The sequence below is a fragment of the Jaculus jaculus genome, chromosome 4, assembly GCF_020740685.1.
Source record: "Jaculus jaculus isolate mJacJac1 chromosome 4, mJacJac1.mat.Y.cur, whole genome shotgun sequence".
NCBI classification, from domain to species: Eukaryota; Metazoa; Chordata; class Mammalia; order Rodentia; family Dipodidae; genus Jaculus; species Jaculus jaculus.
Window position 1 is genome coordinate 113,801,012 of NC_059105.1, and position 13,668 is coordinate 113,814,679.

The following is a 13,668-nucleotide window of genomic DNA, read 5'->3' on the forward strand; positions in this document are numbered from 1 at the left end:
ACATGCATCTGGAGTTCATTTGCAATGACCTTGGTGTGCCCATATTCATTCTTTCTCTCCCTCCCCCCTTTCTCTAAGTAAATAAAAATATTTTTTAGAAAAGAGACATAGAAGCTAGGCATGGTGGTGCACACCTTTAATCCCAGCACTTGGGAGGCAGAGGTAAGAAGATTGCCATGAGTTTGAGGCTACCCTGAGACTACACAGTGAATTCCAGGTCAGCCTGGGATAGAGTGAAACCTTCCTCAAAAACAACAAAGAGAGAGAGAGAGAGAGAGAGGAGACAGGATGACTACTGCCTCAGTGAAAGAATATTTGCCTAGTATATTCAGGCTCTTGGTTTGATCCCCAGTAACCTTGTCCCTCCTTCCCTCCCCCCCTCAAACAAAAAATAATAAATAGAAAAGCCTCCTGGTGATGATGAAGATTCCAAATGGATGAGATCTGGAAGATGAGCGAGGTTATTGCTATGATTCCACAGAGACGATGGCCCAAGTGAGGCAGCTGATAGTGGGCTGGAGAGTAGGGGAATGGTGCAAAAGGAAGGTGAAGTAAAAATCCAAGATTTGTAAGTGTGGGATAGCAATTTAGGGGAGAGACTTCATGGTTAATAAAATCATCTTTCAAAAGCAGAATTTGGGGCTGAACAGAGAGGGCTCAGCGATTAAAGGCACTTGTTTTCAAAGACTGAAGGCCTAGGTTTGATTCCTCAGTTCCCACATAAAGCCAGATGCACAAAGTGGCACATGTGTCTGGAATTCATTTGTGGTGGCACTGGGCCCTGATGCACCCAGCTGTATATGGCTGGGTATGTTTCTACTGCTGTCACAACAGAATGAGCCAACAACAGAACCAAATATCATCAGTTGTCATTCTCACTTTGAGCACCCAGACCTTAATCTTTGCTATTTTTTGTTTGTTTTGTTTTGTTTATCAAGGTAGGGTCTCACTCTAGCTCAAGCTGACCTGGAATTCACTATGCATTCTCAGGGTGGCCTTGAACTCATAGTGATCCTCCTATCTCTGCCTCCCAAGTGCTGGGATTAAAGGCCTGCACCACCACACCCAATTCTTTGCTATTTATTTATTTATTTTTAAAGTAAAAGCAAGTCAGGAGAGTAGTTGAGTCATGTTTTGGGGCAGAAAAAAAATCAAAATGCTCCATGACCCATGGTCAGATGGGCTTTGCTGAAAAGAGTAGAGAGCCAAATAAAGGAGTGAGCTTCCACGTGCCAGGTTATACTGACATGAGCACAAGATGATAGCTGTGGTTAATTGCAAAATATTAGTTAATCAAAAGCTCAAGATTTCATGCTGAAAGTAAAATATGAAATAATAATTTTAAAGTGAGTAAATAAAAGATATATACCCAAGAGGGATTATGCAAAAATTCTAAAATAAATATTCTTTGGGCTGGAGAGATGGCTTAGCATTAAGGTATTTGCCTGCAAAGTCAAAGAACCCAGATTCGATTCCCCAGGACCCATGTAAGCCAGATGCACAAAGTGGCACATGCATCTGAAATTTGTTTGCAGTGCCTGAAGGCCCTGATGTGCCCAGTCTCTCTTTCTCTCTCTCTTTAACTCCCTTTTTCTTTCTCTCTCAAATAAATAAAATAAAAATTAAATGTTCTTTTTTCCTTGTTTCCAATGACCCTTCTCCACACAAAAACATGCTATTTGTTTGTATAATATAAAGTTCATTTGAGTCTTTCCAAAGGGCATTAACAGCATTTCTCTGGAGAATCTATATGGAGAATTTTTCTAGGATTTTCTAATAATAAAATATTTTCTAATATTGATGACTGGCTTTATGATCTTTAGGCTGCATCTGAACATTGTGAAGAGAAATTGAAATAATTCTGTATCAAACACTCAAATTACCAGCATATTTGAGCAAGAGTGCTCAATTTTGTGGCTAAGTACTGCATCATGGCTGGACAACTTACCATCCCTTATGGACAAACAGTATTACAGAATTCATTTAATGAACTGTAGTTGTTACTTGGAAAAAGAAGATGTTACGTTGTTGAGTTAGTTTATAATATCTTAAACTAAGTGTACTCCACAGTTCACATTCCAGACATGTCTCCTGAGCCAAGATCCTTTATAGTTTTCCAAGTAGTAAGGTCATGGCTTTTTTGGAACTAGGACAGGGCTGAAAAATAGCCTTTTACTGAGGAAAATTTAATGAATAAAAAGCTCAGGAATTAGAATTCCCATGATGTGGTAAGAGTCAGAGAAATATTACACAATGAGTTTTTTGAGTTCATCCAAATTCTGAACATGTGTAAGATTTAGGCAGGGCTAAATTAAATTTGGAGCATGGCATACTCCACCCTCTTTTAATGAATTCAAGCTAGAAAATCTTAGGATAATGAAGAAACTGTGTCCATTAAAAATCTTGCTCTACTTAGGAGTCTAACAGCCAATTAAACTATGACTACAACTACAATATAAATTCTGTTACAGAAAAATCAGATCTCTATACTCTTGAATTCACAAAACATGAAATTAAAAATAGGCAATCAAGTTTCATGCCAACTTTTTGTTTTGAAAATAGAGTTCTTTTCTGGTTCTTTCAAACAGTAAACATTCCTAGTGAACAAAGTATTTTGAATCACCTTTTTCTCAGGAATAGAACAGTCATGGGGATAACAAAACACTTTTGGATGTACTTATATAGTATCCTATAGAAGTGAGAAGAGCTGTCTTCATTTTACAGAGGAGACGGTGCAAGTATAAAGCTATAGTAATGGAGCAATGAAAAGAAGCTAACATCCTGCAGCCTTCACTTTTACAAAAGGAGACTCCATCTCAGTGGTCTGCAAACAGTGTTCCATGTTAGTTCATGTTAGTGATAGGCCTTGTGAAGGGATGGGTGACTATACCTGGGAGAAACCTCAGAGATGCTGCTGCCAGCCAGTCCCCCGTGGCATGTGTGTACACACAGACACACCTACCCTGCTCACATCACTGATACCCAAGTGTTAGCAGCGGAATGCTCATAGAATCCGGCCTGAGTGGATTGAATTACAGGCAATGAATGAATACTTTGGAGATTGTCTTCATTATCTCCACAGATGGCCTGTGTCTATAAGGTTGAAATGTTCCCAGGAGTTTTTGTCTGGTTTTATTTTGTTGTCATGTCTACAATGGAACACTGATTTCCTAGCATAAACATTAACACAAAGATAAGACTCCTCCCGCCTGGCGCACATCGTGTAGCTCAGAAAACACCATTTGGCTGGGGCACTGCTGCTTCTACTGTATCCTAGTTTGGATCTTGAATGCTCCCCAGAGGCCTATCTGTTGAGATCTTCATCCCCAGCTGCAGGACTGTTAGAGGTACTGGAACCTTTACAGCGTATTGGCCTAGTGGAAAAAACTTAGATCATTAGGAGTGTGTCCATGAGGGAGATATTAGGACTCTGTCCCTTTCTTGTCTCTTTACTTCCCGTCCACTGTGAGGTGAGCCGGCCTCCTGGGCAAAGCAGTCCTTCCATATGCTCTGTACTGCCAGAGGCCCAAAGCAACAAAGCCAACCAACCATGGGCTGAGACCTCTGAAACTGGGAGCCTAAGTATACCTTTCTTCCCTTTAAGTTGGTTACCTCACTTATTTTATGACAGTAATGCAATGTTAACAACACTGTTTCCAAATCTTTGATTGCTTTTAAAACATCTTGAAATTAAAAAACAAAGTTTCGCAGTGAAGAGTGATGTATGCATGGATGTATAACAAGGGACAGAGGAAATTGTACAAATTTGTTAATTTATTATAAAATGTCCACTCACAGAAAAACACAAGGAAACTTTTATACTTTAATATTTGGGAAAGGAACTGGCGTCTCAGATACAAAATAATTTACACATAATCCGTACAATTTTATTTTATATAGAAATAGGTCATTATTACAACAGCTGTACAATTCACTACACTCCATCTTATAATTACATAAAATCTTCTCTTTAGAAACATCTCAACATAACAAAACATACAAAAAAAAAAAAAGCAAAGTGCATTTTGAAAAAGAAAATCCAATCCTGGGACTTATCAGGAAAAGACATGTGGTGTCCTCCTTCCTCCTTGTCTGAGAGGTGGTGCTGGAATTCTGGAACGTTAGCTGCAAGGTTGTGCTTTGCTGAGAGCCCACCTTTGTAGTTGCAATCAACGAAGTAAACAGGAAATAGTCCAGTGTCAAGTTCAGGAGGGGAAATCACCACCAGCAGGGCACCGGGTGAAGAGCCTCATTCTATTAGGGTTTAGGCCAAGGGTGTGGACCTGCAGCCTGATTAATAACCAGCTTCTGCTTTCTGACTGGTGGGCTGTTTTTATTACTGTGGTTTCCAGATGAAGCCAGGAGACCTTATTATTTTTACAAACAAAAAGTGCCTAAGTTCTTTCCTCTGTGCAGCTGTGCAAATTAAGATGAAAACAAGCATTTAAAAATAATGAAAAATAATCTCTTTATTCTCTCTTTCCAAAGATCTCTATCTGGGTCCTTGAATGCTTTAAAGGCAAGACCATCCAGAGAGTGAAGGCCAACTAGGGCTCGGGACCAGTGTCAGTTTATAAAGTACCTGGCAGCGAGGGGCACCAACTCCTTAGATTGAGTAACGATGTCCCCGCATGGGACACTTGGGTCCTGTCTGGTATGGCTGTAGAGGGTGCCCAGGAACCTCAGGGCAAGGGAAATATGGCCAGTATTCCTGTTCTTTTCCCACTGTGTCAGCACTGCACTCCAGACACGTTACCATCCAGGGCTTCTGAAATGTATACAGGGGGGCGCCAAAGCTGAACCTGCTCCCCATCTCCCACGACCACCCCTCTTCCATTGGTTAAAGCTGATTGTGTCCCAACTCCAAGTCAGTGCCAGGGCACTATCGGGGCGGCTGCTGGAGGCCTGAGGACTCGGCCAGCCGGCTGACCCGGCGCGGTGGGCGCGGGGGCTGCTGCGGCGCGGGCGGGGCGGCGTAGCCCAGGGCCCCCGGGGGCTGCGGGTAGGTGGAGAGCAGGAGCGGGTCGGGCTGCTCACTGTGCAGGGACGCCGACGCCTGCGCGGGAGAGAAGCGAACGCGCGCCAGTCAGTTCCCGGGGATGATGCGGAGGGGTGGGGGCTGGGTGGTGACCGGGACTGAAGATGCGGTTAGATTCTAGGCCTCTCCTCATCTCCTCCCCAGAAGTACTGCGGACAAGCCGGGCATGGGGGCACACACCTTTAATCGCAGCACTTAGGAGGCAGAGGTAGGTGGATCGCTACGAGGCCACCCTGAAGCTACGTAATGAGTGAGTTCTAGGGCAGCCCGGGCTAAAGAGGGCGACCCTACTTCGAAAAAGAAAAGAAACAAAACTCCTGCTGGGGACAGGTCTCTGGGGACAAACTTCTGGCTGTGAAGGAGAGGCAAGCAACCTTACTCTCTCTCTCTGGTGGGGAGAAACCAAATTCATTGCCAATACTTGTGCCAACACCCGGGTCTCCTTCCCGCCCAATGGGCCGAAAGCGGATGCTGAAGGTGTGGTTTCTTATGCACCTACGTTTGTGACTGCTGGAGCCTGGGGTGAGCCCACGCAGAGGTGGGTGCGCATAATCTGCATACTGACACATGCGCATGCCTCACCCTGCAGGTCTCACTACCTCAATACCTTCTGCTACCTTTGACACCTGGGAGAAAATGTCCCGACTGGAAGTGCAAAACCTTCAAATGGTCAAAATCTGACTTTGAAAGCTTCAATTTCCTTTCCCACTCTTAACTGCAAATAAATGTTCCTCTCCAAGTAACCCAGTGCTCCTGAGATCTTTGAAGCTGTACAGCAGACTATCCCAGGAAGGAGCTGGCATTTCTGTTCTTTGAGTCTCTTCCTCCGTGAATGTTTCTCCACTCCAGAGCTCTGTACCACCTCAGCCGGAGCTCATGATGTACCCACCCGCCGCCCACATGCACCTAACAGCTGAAGAGCATCTGAGATCATAAGGGCAAAAAGTAGGCAGAAGAGCTTTTTGTATCATTCCTTTGTGTCTTGAAAGCAATAGGTGCTTGCAAACTAAACACATAGAGACCTTTCCTATTCTCAGACCCATTCCTGCCTTCTTGCCTTATTATTTCCCATCCCATGTCACTTCTGTGAGAAATGACAAGACTCACAAAGTCAAAGTCAGAGCTGACACCCAGGCTGTCAGCCAGGGAGATCCAAAAATGACACCACACATGGTTTAAGCAGCTTTGGAATCAAATAACATTCTAGACCTTTAAGGAAGACTCTCTTCATCTCTGTCCCACAGTCCTCAAGATGTCTCATCCACTGCATGCTGTCTTCTGATTTTGAAGATGCCAAGCAGGGCAGGTGAGCTGTCCTTACTGGAGAGAAGCCCCACAGGGCAGGATGAGGGATGAGCTGGGGGGGGGGGGGAGCACTGGGGCACAGTGTGAGGGGAGGATGGAGCCCTTTAAGAGCTTTAAGAAGCAGGGCTGGAGAGATGGCTTGGTGGTTAAGCGCTTGCCTGTGAAGCCTAAGAACACTGGTTTGAGGCTTGATTCCCCAGGACCCACATTAGCCAGATTAGCACATTAGCCACATTAGCACAAGGGGCGCAAGCGTCTGGAGTTCATTTGCAGTGGCTGGAGGCCCTGGCGTGCTCATTCTCTCCGTCTCTCTCTCTCTCTCTCTCTCTCTCTCTCTCTCTGTTTCTGCCTCCTTCTCTCTGTCTGTCACTCTCAAGTAAATAAATAAAAAATAAACAAAAAAAGTTTTAAAGAAGCACATCACTTCCATCTGAACCCTGAGAGCAGCAGCACCCATCCTTCCCCTCCCTGTGGGTATATCTGCTTGAAGTAACTTTTTGCCTTGAGTAGTGCCCACATGTAAATGTGCCCCAAATTTCATGTGAACCCTAATTTTAATACATTATATATATTAAAGCAGTTTGATGAATCTTTAAATATGTTTCAGTTTAGACTTGTATAAGACTTACTGAAAACTATGACAAAATAATCAGTAATGTTTGACTTTTATTATAAAAATATGGATATATTAAGATGCAAAGTTGATTGAAACTTACTTTTAAACTGGTCATTTGTCACACGTAGAAAGCCTAACAGTTGATCCTTAATTCTTCATATTACATATACATAGACTTTAAAAGTATTAAAATCAATATAAAACATGAAGGTTTCTGAGACTATCCTCTCTACCAAGGACTACACAACTTTAAAAGCGTGGAAGGAAAGGGCCTTACAGATAGGATGTGTACAACTTGGCCCCTGCTCCCTAACCTCACATGGGTCCCCCTTGGGCCCTGGTGCTCACCTGCAGGTAGTGTGGAGGCTGCTGCTGGGCCTGTGCCGGCTGCAGGGGAGATGGCTGGGAGGTGGGGAAGTTGGGGTGAAGCACTGCTTGTCCCATCAGCAGGACAGGGGTTGGAGCACTGCTGCTGGCAGGGTGGGACTCTGGGCTTGGGAACGTGGCCTGGCTTTGTGCATACCTGTTTGGTTCATGTAGAAAGAGAAAACAGATTCTGTAAGCAACCAGTATTGCTGTGACACCAAAAGTACGAGCGATGAAAGAAAAAAACATGAGACTCAGGTTTGATTCCCCAGGACCCACATAAGCCAGATGTACAAGGTGGCCCATGTGTCTAGAGTGCATTTGCAGTGGCTGACAGCCTTGGTACACCCATTCTCTCTCTGTCTTTCTCTCTCTCAAATTAATACAAGTAGGGCTGAAGAGAGATGGCTTAGTGGTTAAGGCACTTGCCCGAGGAGCCTAAGGACCCAGGTTCAACTCCCCAGAGCCGACATGTTGGATGCACAGGTGACACACTTGCACGAGTGGCGCATACACACAGGGTGGCACCTGTGCTGCCATTTGTTTGCAGTGGGCAAGGGACGTGATGGAGTGGAGTTTCAAAGGGGAAAGTGGGGGGAGGGAGGGAATTACCACCGGATATTGTTTACAATTATGCAAGTTGTCAATAAATTTGTTTTAAGTAAAAAACAAAATAAAATAAAAATATCAGCTGTGGTGATACACACCTTTAATCCAGCACTTGGGAGGCTGAGGTACGAGGATCACTGTTAGTTCAAGGTCAGCTAGAGACTACAAAGTGAATTCCAGGTCATCATCCTGGGCTAGAGTGAGATCCTAACTCAAAAACGCCCCTCCCCCCAAAAATTTTTGGCTAGGTGTGGTGGCAGTTCATGCCTTTAATTCCAATTGGGAGGCAGAGGTAGAAGGATCACTGTGAGTTCTAGGCCAGCCTGAGACTATATAGTGAATTCCAGGTCAGCCTGGGCCAGAGTGAGATCCTATCTCAAAAAAAAAAAAAAAAAAAAATACCGGGCGTGGTGGCACACGCCTTTAATCCTAGCACTTGGGAGGCAGAGGTATGAGGATCACTATGAGTTTGAGACCACCCTGAGATTACATACTTAATTCCAGGTCAGCCTGGGCCAGAGTGAGACCCTACCTCAAAAAAAAACAACAACAAAAATAATTAAACATATGACTTCTGAGGAACACGGCAGACCAAAAGCTCTTCTGCGAGCTGAGCTGGTGAAGAAGGAAAGAAGGTCCACCAAATTGCTCAGACTGGTTGAACTCACTCTGTAGCACAGGCAGGCCTGGAACTTGCAATACTCCTGTGAGGCTTTTGTCAACAAACCCAACTTCTTTTTAATTTTCTTTCTTGGTTTGTTTAGCATAAAAGTAACAAGTTTCTTTTAAAAAATATTTTTATTTACTTATTTGCAAGCAGAGGTAGACAGAGGTGAAAGAGACAGACAGAGAGAATGGCCATGCCAGGGCCTCCGGATGCTGCAAATGAACTTCAGATGCATGTGCCATTTTGTGCATCTGGCTGACATGGGTACTGGGGAATCGAACCCAGGTCATTAGGCTTTGCAGGCAAGCACCTTAACTGCTGAACCATCTCCCCAGCCCCCTCTTTCTTGAGGTAGGGTCTCACTCTAGCCCAGGCTGACCTGAAATTCATTCCGTATTCTCAGGCTGGCCTTGAATTCATGGTGATCCTCCTTCCTCTGCCTCTCGAGTGTTTGGGTTAATTAAAAGTGTGTGCCACCATGTCTGTCAACAACTTTCTTTATGACATTTTCATATACCCTTAGTTCTAGTTGATCCCCCGCCCCCCATTCCTTCCCACCGCCCCCCCCAGCCCTCTGCCCTGTGTGCACACTATTCTTCCAGTATTCCATGCACATGTCACACCTCACACCCAATCCTTAAAGCCTCTTTTTCCCTTTTATAGTCCCGGCATGACCTCTACCCACACTCACTCCCACATAAATACACATATATAAAAATTAGAGACTGTGATCCACAGATGAGAGAGAACCTGTAGTATTTGCCTCTGAGCCCGAGTCATATCACTTTATATAATATTTCTAGTTATGTCAATAATTTTGCAGATTTCATAGTTTCATTTTTCTTTATGACTGAGTAAAATTCCACCATGTATATGAACCACATTCTCATTGTCTGTTCATCTGTTGAACACCTAGGCTGATTCCATTTGCTTACCACACTGAACAGAGTAGCAGTTAACATGGATATACATTCATCTCTGTGGTATGATATAAAGCCCTTGACTATATGCCCAGGGATAGAATAGCTATAAACTAGTTCTATTTTAGTTTAGGGTTTCTTTTTTAAGAAACCTTCAAAATGGGCTGCACCAGGGTTTATACTACCACCAATAGTGATATGGGTCCCTCTCCCCACATCCTTGCCAGCATTAGTTGTCATTTGTCTATTTGATGATTGCTATTCTGACTAGGGTGAGATGGAATCTCAAAGTAGCTTTGATTTGCATTTCCATGATGGCTAAGTATACTGAACACATTCAAATATTTCATTGGCCATCTGTGTTTCTTTTAAGAACTTTCTGTTCAGTTCATTGGCCTAATTGCTGATTGGAAGGGTTTTTTTTCTTGTGTTGAATTTTCACAGTTCTTTTTTTTTTTTTTTTTTTTTGGTTTTTCGAGGTAGGGTCTCACTCTGGCTCAGGCTGACCTGGAATTACTATGGAGTCTCAGGGTGGCCTCGAACTCTCGGCGATCCTCCTACCTCTGCCTCCCGAGTGCTGGGATTAAAGACGTGCGCCACCACGCCCAGCTTCACAGTTCTTTATATATTCTAGATACTAACCCCTGTCTGAAGTACAGTTGACCAAGCTCTTCTCCCGTTCAGTGGGCTGTCCGCTCACACTACTGATGGTTTCCTTTGCTGTGCAGGTGCTGTTTGATTTCACGAGACCCCATTTGTCAATTCTTGGGCCTATTGCCTGTAGTGTTAGTGGTTCTATTTTGAAAGTTCTTGCCTATACCCATGTCTTGGAGTGTTTTCTATGTTTTTCTCCAGCAGATTCTGCTCATAATCACCAAGCCAGCACTGCAGAAGATACTTAAAAGAATCCTATGGAGCTGGGTGTGGTGGCACAAACCTTTAATCCCAGCAAACAGAAGGCAGAGGTAGGAGGATCATTGTGAGTTCAAGGCTAGCCTGACACTACATAGTGAATTCTAGGTCAGCCTGGGCAAGAATGTGACCCTACTTGGAAATAATAAGAAGAATCCTAACGGGCTATCGAGATGGCCCCACAGGTGAAGGCACTTACTACAAAGCCTGGCAACCTGGGGTTCAATTTTCTAGTATTCATGTAAAGTCTGATACATGATTCTGGAATTTATTTACAGTGGCAAGAGGCCCAGGCATGCCCACTTCCTTTCTCTCATTCATATTCTCACTCTCTCTCCCCCTGCTTTCTCTTTGCAAATAAACTGAATAAAAAAATAAATCAGAATACTATTTCCAGTATGCTATAATCGGTAATCTCCAGTACAGGGCTGAAGAGATGGCTTAGCAGTTAAGGTGCTTGCCTATGAAGCCTAAGGATCCATGTTCAATTCTCCAGATCCCATGTATGCCAGATGCACAAGGTGATCAAGTGCAAGGTTACACATGCGTACTAGGTGGTGCATGCGTCTGGCATTCAATTGCAGTGGCTGGAGGCTCTGGTGCATCAATTTTGTCTCTCTCTCTCCCTCCCTCATTAAAAAATAAAAAAAATAAAAAGAATAATATGTACAGAGGAGGAAGAAAGACTGTTTTAATCAGAAGAGCACAGGAAAGAATAAATCTCATAATGAACACACATGGGTAAGGGCGTACTAAGACAGACTCCATCCTGTCCACCACATCAATTCAAATTTTACAATGAATCCCATTATTTTATATGCTCACTAAAAGTGTTAATAAGGAAATGTCAAACAGAGCTACCATATGATTCAGGAACTCCACTGCTGGTTATGTATTCAAAAGAAATGACTATAAGCATTTGAATATATATTTTTATACCCATAGAAACATTATTTACAATGGCCAGATGGTGGAAACAAGTCAAGCATCTGTTGATAGATGAATGGATTAAAAAATGCAAAGCACCCACACAATGGAATATTATTCTGCCTTGTACTGACACATGCTATAAGATGAATGAACCCTAAAGACATCATGCTAAGTGAAATAAGCCAGTCACTAAAGGGCAAATACTATATAAGGTGCTTAGAATAGTTAAAATCACAGGAGACTGTAGACATGGCTCAGCAGTTAAGGTGCTTGCCTAAAAAGCCTAAAATCCCAGGTTCCATTCACCAATACCCCTATAAAGCCAGATGCACTAAGTAGCACATGCATCTGTTGTTTGTTTGCAGTGGCTGAAAGCCCTGGCTTGCCTATTCTTTGTCTGTCTTCCCCCCCCCCCGCCCCTGCCGTCTCTCTATCTCTCTCTGCTTGCAAATATATAAATAAGAATATTTTTAAAAACTTACAGGAAGACAGAAAGTAGAATGGTGGTTGCCTGGGACATGAGAGAAAGGAATGAAGAGTTACTGTCAAATAGATGCAGTCTTAGCTTAAAAAGACGAAATACTGAGCCAGGAGTGGTGGTGCATGCCTTTAATCCCAGCACTCACAAAGCAGTGGTAGGGGGATTGCTGTGAGTTTGAGGCCAGCCTGGAAATACAGAGTGAGTTCCAGGTCAGCCTGGGGCGGGGGGGAGAGAGAGAGAGAGAGAGAGAGGGAGGGAGGGAGGGGAGAGGGGGGAGGGAGGAGGGAGGGGGAGGGGGGGAGGGAGGGAATATGAATGGGCACACTATTCTCTCCCTAACTCTCTCAAATAAATGAAGAAATAAAAAAAGGATACTGGAAGTTTTAAAAAACAAAACAAACATATCAAACATAAAAAGATGAAATGTTTTAGAGATGAAAGTGGTGATAGTTGTGTGATGGTGTAGATATACTTAATGCCACTGAATAATTTTCTTAAAATTGTTAAAATAGTATATTATGTATATTTTACCAAAATAAAAAAAGATGTTGTTGATAAAGGTCCACAAACAAGGAGTTATGAATGGCTACTAAGGAAAGTCTGAGGACAATGGATGGACCAGGAACAGATATTTGAAGACACTATAGAGAATTCTGCTTTGTGTGAGGTCATCTGTAGCAGGCTTTGGGGTTCCATACTTCTCCCACAGAGACCTCTGTTGTATGTGGGAAGTGGATCTTGTCACTCCCTGGAGAATAACATTATTAGGTCATGTCTGGAATAAACAGTAGAGGAGAAATTACTGGTTTGGCCAAAAATGGAAGTTACAGCTACTGGATGAAAAACATTCTGGTTTTGTCTGGTTTAGTGCATGTGTAAGCATCTCGGGAAAGTGGTGTAATAAGAATCTTTCCACTTGCTTGAAACATTTAGGAAGAAGAAGCAAAATCCAAAGCCAAAACTAAAACCCGACTGACTCTTTAAGAGCAGGAACAGGGAGCTTTAAAGATGGCTTCCCATATGATGTATTCACCTCCTCACCCTTCATGGCCAAAGAAAAGGATGGCTGGAAGTCTCAAGTTGTTCAGAGGCTGAGGGGAGATCCCAGCTGGGGCCAGCAAGGTCATCTTTGAAGATTGAGGATGCCACCAGGGGCTTGTACTCTGGAGTTGGTTAGCCTGTGGCTCCGCCATGCAATGTGTAGCCTTTTAGAATGTGACCTTACTCTTTCAATGCTCAGTCTTCATTGATTAAAATACAATAAAAATAAATAATCATACACACCCCTTAGCTTCAGAAATGCTCAGTTACTATTAGTGTATAGAAGAAAAAAGACATGTACCCTTTGATAACTTATTTGGTAGAGCAGAGGACTGTAGGTGGATCACTAGAAGACAGAAAGCATTCCTCCGGGGCTGATCCTGGGGGATACTTGAGAGGCCTCTATATGAAAACATACTAAGCTTCATTAGCTAGTTTTTTCCTGGTAAGCTTTGGACCCAAATTTAATATTTACACACAACAAACATCTGTGTGATAGCTTTAATTTCCCTTTCCTCCAAAATGCTAAGCTGGGCTGGAGAGATGGCTTAGTGGTTAAGGCACTTGCTTGAAAAGCCAAAGAACCCAGGATTGATTCTCCAGGACACACATAAGCCAGATGCACAAGGTGGAGCCTGCATCGAGAGTTCATGTGCAGCGGCCAGAGGCCCTGGCCCAGCCATTCACTCTCAATCTCATTCTCTCTCTCTCTCAAATAAACAGATAAAATATTTAAAAGGTTAAGCTGAAAAAAAAAAAAAAATCAAGCAATAAAAAGCTAAG

The 13,668-nt window shown here is 43.3% G+C and overlaps 1 protein-coding gene across 7 annotated transcripts in view; it reads right to left on the minus strand.

Moving 5' to 3' along the window:
* Positions 1-3,756: 3,756 nt before the first annotated feature.
* Positions 3,757-13,668, minus strand: part of Npas2 (neuronal PAS domain protein 2) — a 182,958-nt gene continuing 173,046 nt past the window's right edge. For all 7 annotated transcript variants that reach the window (XM_045147916.1, XM_045147917.1, XM_045147915.1 and 4 more), the window contains 2 exons: positions 7,308-7,482; positions 3,757-5,056 (listed from right to left, as the gene is read on the minus strand). In XM_045147916.1, the coding sequence (XP_045003851.1) occupies positions 4,883-5,056; positions 7,308-7,482 (349 nt within the window). In that variant the 3' untranslated portion in view covers positions 3,757-4,882. The remainder of the gene's footprint in view (positions 5,057-7,307; positions 7,483-13,668) is intronic.